The 6843-nt window shown below is 38.0% G+C and overlaps 1 protein-coding gene across 1 annotated transcript in view; it reads left to right on the top strand.

The window, feature by feature from the left end:
* Positions 1–4396, top strand: part of CNGA1 (cyclic nucleotide gated channel subunit alpha 1) — a 21455-nt gene extending 17059 nt beyond the window's left edge. The window contains exons 6-8 of the mRNA XM_004382920.2: positions 920–1027; positions 1823–1929; positions 2916–4396. Of these exons, the coding sequence (XP_004382977.1) occupies positions 920–1027; positions 1823–1929; positions 2916–4330 (1630 nt within the window). The 3' untranslated portion in view covers positions 4331–4396. The remainder of the gene's footprint in view (positions 1–919; positions 1028–1822; positions 1930–2915) is intronic.
* The last annotated feature ends 2447 nt before the right edge of the window (positions 4397–6843 follow it).

A 6843-nucleotide genomic window follows, 5' to 3' on the forward strand; every position in this document is an offset into this window, starting at 1 on the left:
CATCCTTGTCTGGTTCCTGTTCTCAAGGGGAATGATTTCAAACTCTCTCCATTTAGGATGATGTTGGCTGTTGAAAACACCAGCATCTTGAAGGATCCTTTTCAAAACAAACATTTGACAGTTAGAATTTCACAGGGGTAAGGCCAAGTGACATTGGCCTTATCTTTTTACTTTTTATTAAAGGGAAAATTGTTTTCTGGACTTAAAGACAACTTTTTACCCAGGCAATGGTACAATTATATGTGCCTGTTTAGAAAGTTGTGGGAGTGTGTACAAGGGGAAAAGCTCTTAAAAACAGAGATTTGATACCGGAAAAATATTTTTTTTTCCATTTGACCATATGTTTTATTCCCCCTTCCTCCTACTCTTTATTGCCTCTCTTAAAGAATCCTTCCTACCAGCTTATGAACAAGTGATTTTTATTAGATTGTGTTATATTCTTCTTCTTTCCATACAGATGAGAAAGAAGCCACATACCCTCCTCACAGTGTAGTTACTGGTTGCTTTGTTACCTGGCATGTAGGTGGCAAAGCCACCATTCTTTCACTACCCACAACCTGCCAAAGAAGTCTGTGGAATATCCGTCATTTTGCATGATCTTCACCACTATTCCCTCTCAGTGGCTGGAGTGATGGAACTGTCTACAGCATCATAGTAAAACCAGGACTTTAATAATATTAAAGTCTAATGCATGATTTAATGTATGACTGATAATTTAACTATCTAAACATCCCTCAATAAATCAGTTTACTATGGGTAGTGCGCTTATGCCAAGCTTATCTTCTCACTGTAGAATGAGTTCCTCCAACTTACTTCTATCTCATTTGTTATTGGTGATCAGCATAACCATATGTGATACGTGAAATAAAAATGTTCTTGTTTCTTGGTAACCTTCCCTTTTATTTCTACTTACTGCTAGAGAGAAGAAAGAAGTCATGGTTATTGATCCCTCAGGAAACACATATTACAACTGGCTGTTTTGCATCACTTTACCTGTTATGTACAACTGGACCATGGTTATTGCAAGGTAACTATGTCTTTTTTTTAAAAAAAATTTATTTATTTATTTTTTTGTTGAGTAAGGTGTCTATTTTTTGTGGATCTCAGCCCACTTCCAGTTTCACAATTAATTGACTAAGCAATTGACTTAGAATTCTTGAGGACATCTTCCTTTCCCCCACCATTGGTTGTAAAGAGGTTACATTATTCTCAGTGTGCTTTTCCTGAGATCAGGAATAGGTGGTTTAGTTCCTAATATACTTGGATCTCCATTACTGGGATTAAACTTTTGATTACTCAATCATTTCATTAGAACTTTGGGAGAAATTTTTTTCCTAGAAATTTTCTTAGGTCTACAAGAAAAAATGTTGCCAATAGTGGAAAAAGATCAAGGATCTAGGTTGTTATAGAGCAAGATATAGCTCCCAAGTGAATTCCATGGTTTCCTGTCTTGTCCAGGATAAAAATCTCAGCCATTGAAGACCAAGTGCAGTTTCCTGAGACATTTGGGGTACAGATAGTCAATATGAACCTGGCGATCAATATGTTTCAGCCAACATATTTTGACTTTAGCTTGAGAGCATTTATTCTTATTTATGCTGTTACAACATAAACCAGTATAATGGAAAAAATGCTGAAATTTAGAAGCGTGAGAAAACTAAAGCCAACCACCCTGGGAAAGAGTCAGGAAAGCCATGGTTGAGAAATGGACTCTAAGAGTCCCTCCCAGTCTTAGCACATTTCTCATCATGATAAAACTTGTACAAAGAAGACTTTAAATTGCCCCCATTTCATTTTATTTATATAAGTATTTCTCTTACAGAGCATGTTTTGATGAACTTCAGTCTAATTACCTAAAATACTGGCTCATTTTTGATTACTTATCAGATGTAGTCTATCTTCTCGATATGTTTGTACGAACAAGGACAGGTAAATATGTTTGGTTTTAGATATTTTAAAATTTCTTGCTTTTATTTCTGTATGATTTTAAATTTCCTAGATCAAGTATTCTTCAGAATAAACTCAACAAAATCTGTTTTAGAGGAAAAGGCACAGTTGAAAGCAACAGTAAAATATACCCACCAATAGGTTTAGGCCGATCCAACAGATTCAGAAGAATGTTACTAGGCAACCTTTAGAATGTGGGTTGGTGGCTTTCCCCCATTATCTTGTTCATTGGATTTATGCCGGGCAAGAAGAATAGAGAGATTAGATATATTCTGCCAGCTCTGTTGGGAAAGAATAATTGCCACCTAATAGGGAGATACATCAAAGAGGTATGGGGAAAATGTCATTGTACCCTGTAGAGCCGTAACTAGAAATTTTATCGTCAACTTTGTGGTTCATGGTGACGCATCACTAGCCAGGGTGCAGCATCTGATAACTTCCTACTTGAAATATTCTTGGTAGTTGGGCTAAGCTTAGTTGTTTTTACACTTCTTTCCACAAGTAAATGTAACCAGTTTAGTCATGGTATAAGCTTTTAAGAACCATTATGTAAAATAAGGACATTCTCTAAATATCAGTACACTGGGGCAATGCTTCAGTTGCTCTGTCGTATTTGTAGCTCTGTTTGTTCTATTTGACTGAAAGGTTGGTGGTGTTGAACATACCAGTCTCTCTGCAGGAGAAAGATGTGGCAATCTGCTTCTGTAAAGATTACAGCCTTGGAAACCCTATGGGGCAATTCTATTCTGTCCTATAGGATCACTGTGAGTCAGAATCAACTCATTGGCACACAACAACAACATTTGCAGCTCTGGTAGGCAGTATCGGAGGAGGAACAAATTTTTGCCCTGGTATAATGAACTTCACTCAGTGAAGTTTATTGAGAGTTGCTTTTGGAAAATTCTCATTGGCATAAAAAGGAGAAGCATTAAATTGATTTCTTTCTCTTTTTTTTTTTTCTGTTTTAGGTTACCTGGAACAAGGACTGCTGGTAAAGGAAGAGCTTAAACTCATAGAGAAATATAAATCAAATTTTCAATTTAAACTTGATGTTTTATCAGTGGTACCAACTGATCTGCTATATTTTAAGCTGGGGTGGAACTATCCAGAAATAAGATTAAATAGACTGTTAAGGGTCCCTCGTATGTTTGAGTTCTTCCAGAGAACAGAAACAAGGACAAACTACCCAAACATCTTCAGGATTTCTAACCTCGTTATGTATATCGTCATCATCATCCACTGGAATGCATGTGTATATTACTCTATTTCCAAAGCTATTGGATTTGGAAATGACACATGGGTCTATCCTGATGTTAATGATCCTGAATTTGGCCGTTTGACAAGAAAATACGTATACAGCCTTTACTGGTCTACACTGACTTTGACCACCATTGGTGAAACCCCACCTCCTGTGAGAGATTCTGAGTATGTCTTTGTGGTGGTTGACTTCCTAATTGGAGTGTTAATTTTTGCTACCATTGTTGGTAACATAGGCTCTATGATTTCCAATATGAATGCAGCTAGAGCAGAATTTCAAGGAAGAATTGATGCTATAAAGCAATATATGCATTTTCGAAATGTAAGCAAAGATATGGAAAAGAGAGTTATTAAATGGTTTGACTACTTGTGGACCAACAAAAAAACAGTGGATGAGAAGGAAGTCTTGAAGTATCTACCTGATAAACTAAGAGCAGAGATTGCCATCAATGTTCACTTAGACACACTGAAAAAGGTGCGCATTTTTGCTGACTGTGAAGCTGGCCTGCTGGTGGAGTTGGTCTTGAAATTACAACCCCAAGTCTATAGTCCTGGAGATTACATTTGCAAGAAAGGAGATATTGGACGTGAGATGTACATCATCAAAGAAGGCAAACTTGCCGTGGTGGCAGATGATGGGATCACTCAGTTTGTGGTATTGAGTGATGGCAGCTACTTCGGTGAGATCAGCATTCTTAACATTAAAGGCAGCAAAGCTGGAAATCGAAGAACGGCCAATATTAAAAGTATTGGCTACTCAGATCTGTTTTGTCTCTCAAAAGATGACCTCATGGAAGCTCTAACCGAGTACCCAGATGCCAAAGCTATGCTAGAAGAGAAAGGGAAGCAAATCTTGATGAAAGATGGTTTACTGGATATAAATATTGCAAATGCTGGGAGTGATCCTAAAGATCTGGAAGAGAAGGTTGCCAGAATGGAGGGTTCAGTAGACCTTCTGCAAACACGGTTTGCCCGGATCCTGGCTGAGTATGAGTCAATGCAACAGAAACTGAAGCAGAGACTAACCAAGGTTGAGAAATTTCTGAAACCGATTATTGACACAGAATTTTCAACTATTGAAGGATCTGGAATGGAAAGTGGACCCACAGACTCTACACAAAACTAAAAAGCTGGTTATTAACAAGAACACCACTAGTGATCCTTTTGGTAATGTGATTATAACCAATTGTAAATTGGAAGAAGAGGAAGACTCACCTGGTGAATTTTTCCAGAAGGAACATATGCTTTGGTGCAGGGCACAAAACCCACATATTCATATACGAGGTACTGTGAGTAAAAAACCATTGTATTTGGGGATTTTTCATAATAATGTACAAAGATATAAACTGATTAACTTGTCAGTATCTATATCTTATGATTTTTTCCATCTATGTTCCGTTTATGTAATAATCTCTATAAAAGTGAACAAGTATCCCTCACCTTCAGGCAATTGCAGCATTGAGGAATAAACTGTGTTCAGAGTACCTGGGAATTACCATATACATCATGTTTGGAATACCATTTAAAAAAAGAATTAGAAAACAATAAAGTAAAATTAATTCTAAAATGATAACGAATATTGTTTATTTGATAATTTAGTAGGTAGTTTAGGATTGTGTAGAGCTTCAAGGTCATTTCAAGGGCATTAATCATTTTGTACCATAGGACTTAAGAAAGGTGGTAGACAGAAACTTCTTATTGATAAAAGCATGATAAATCAGCCTTTACTATACAAATACACACACACAAACATTGAAATATATAACACTGAAAATCATAAAATGTAGGAATCTTTTATACTAAATTTTTTAAAAATGCTCTAATTATTAAGGCCTGAGAGCAGTGGCTATTATCTTACTTCTCTGACTGGCCAGCAGTAAGCAAAAGGGATAAAAGTAATAATACTTCTGGGAGATTAATAAAGGAATTCCTGTGGTAGTAGAAAAGGAGATCTAAAAGTTCTATGGACCATCATCAGTGTCACCTGGGAACTTCTTAGAAATGCAGAATCTCAGACCCACCCCGCCCTACAGTATCAGAATCTGCATTTTTAACAAGATCCCCAGCTGACCCATATACATATTAAAGCTTGAAAAGCGCTTATCTAGAGAACCAGGAAGGAGTTAATAAGAGGGTGGTTCTAGACTAGCAAAAGGAGCTATATGACAAGTGTGTGCCTATGGAAGACACTGCTAATTAATCATACAAAATTTTTAGTCCTGAGTGCAGATATGGTATAAAAAATTCTTAACACACATCACTGGAATTGATAGAAGATTTCTACCTCTGCCTATAGTAACATGACTTAACATGGCTTCTTGTTACTTTGGCATCTCAGATATTTATGCGAACCTCAATCAATGTATGTTAAGGGTATAATTTACTCTACCAAAAGAATATCTATTGAACTCTATATTATGTCTTTTCAGCCCTGTGCTTCCTTTCTACATTTCACTTCAATATCAGCCAGCAAACTTCTTCACTTTAGAGGAAGTATCTAGTCTTGGAGTGGGTGGGTCATATGGAATATGTAACATGGTTTCTGTCTGAGACAAGTGTTCCTTTTCCTCTCTTTTCTTTCTCATCCTTATTACTCCTCCTCTTTCTTCTACATTTTATTATTTTTCTTTATGCTCTTTCTTGACAGTTATAAAAAACCTTTGAAGACACTTTAAAGAGGTTTGCTGGTACTCATGTCAGACAGGTATGGTAAGGCAGTAATGAGTGAGGGTTATACCACTGGCTCAGGTTTGGCTCCCAAGGAGAAGTAGCCCAATCACTGCACCTAAGGGGAAGAGTACTTTGAGTCTGACCCGTGCTAAGCCCAGGATTCTGATTTGATAACTCCTGACCCAAGGATCTATGAGTCCCAGTGATGACTGCATTGGACAGGTGGCAGATTCTTATTTCAAGTCTTGGGATAAGGAGAGTTTAGTCGGTTCCTTTCTCATGACTTTCCCCAGGTAGAGGGTTTGACAGGGGTTAAGCTGTCAGTGAGGGCTCTAGTGTAGACATCTGGAAGTACAACGCAGAGGTTCAGGACAGGGTTCCAATTTCATCAGGGAATTAAAAAACAAAACAAAATAGAACACATGGCTTTGAGGAGACTCAAGGTAAGGGTGATGACCTGCTATGTCTGGGCACAAAAGCAGGAGCCTACCTGTTAGCAATCCAGAGACCAGCCATTTCCAGGCTTATCCCAGACTCTGGAGTCCCTGGGTGGTGCAAATGGTTAACGTGCTGGCTGCTCATCAGAAAGGTTAGAGGTTTGAGTCTATGCAGAGGCTCCACAGAAGAAAGGCCTGGCGACGTAGTTCCAAAAACCCAACAATTGAAAACCCTGTGGAGCAGAGTTCTACTCTGACACATGTGGGTCTCTATGAGTTGGATTATCTCGATGGTAATTGGTACTCCAGACTGTAACTTGCTGTCCAAAATTAGCATTGTCATATATTAAGACTAAGGTCTCTGGGTGGTGCAAGTGGATTGCAATCGGCTGCTAATCTAAAATTTGGAGGTTTGAACTTGCTCACCCGTTCCACAGAAGAAAGGCCTGGCAAACTGCTTCTGTAAGATCACAGCCAAGAAAACCCTAAGAAGCAGTTCTGCTCTGTAGAACATGGTGTTGCCATGAGTTGG

Source organism: Trichechus manatus, unplaced genomic scaffold (assembly GCF_000243295.1).
Source record: "Trichechus manatus latirostris isolate Lorelei unplaced genomic scaffold, TriManLat1.0 scaffold00101, whole genome shotgun sequence".
Lineage (NCBI taxonomy): Eukaryota > Metazoa > Chordata > Mammalia > Sirenia > Trichechidae > Trichechus > Trichechus manatus.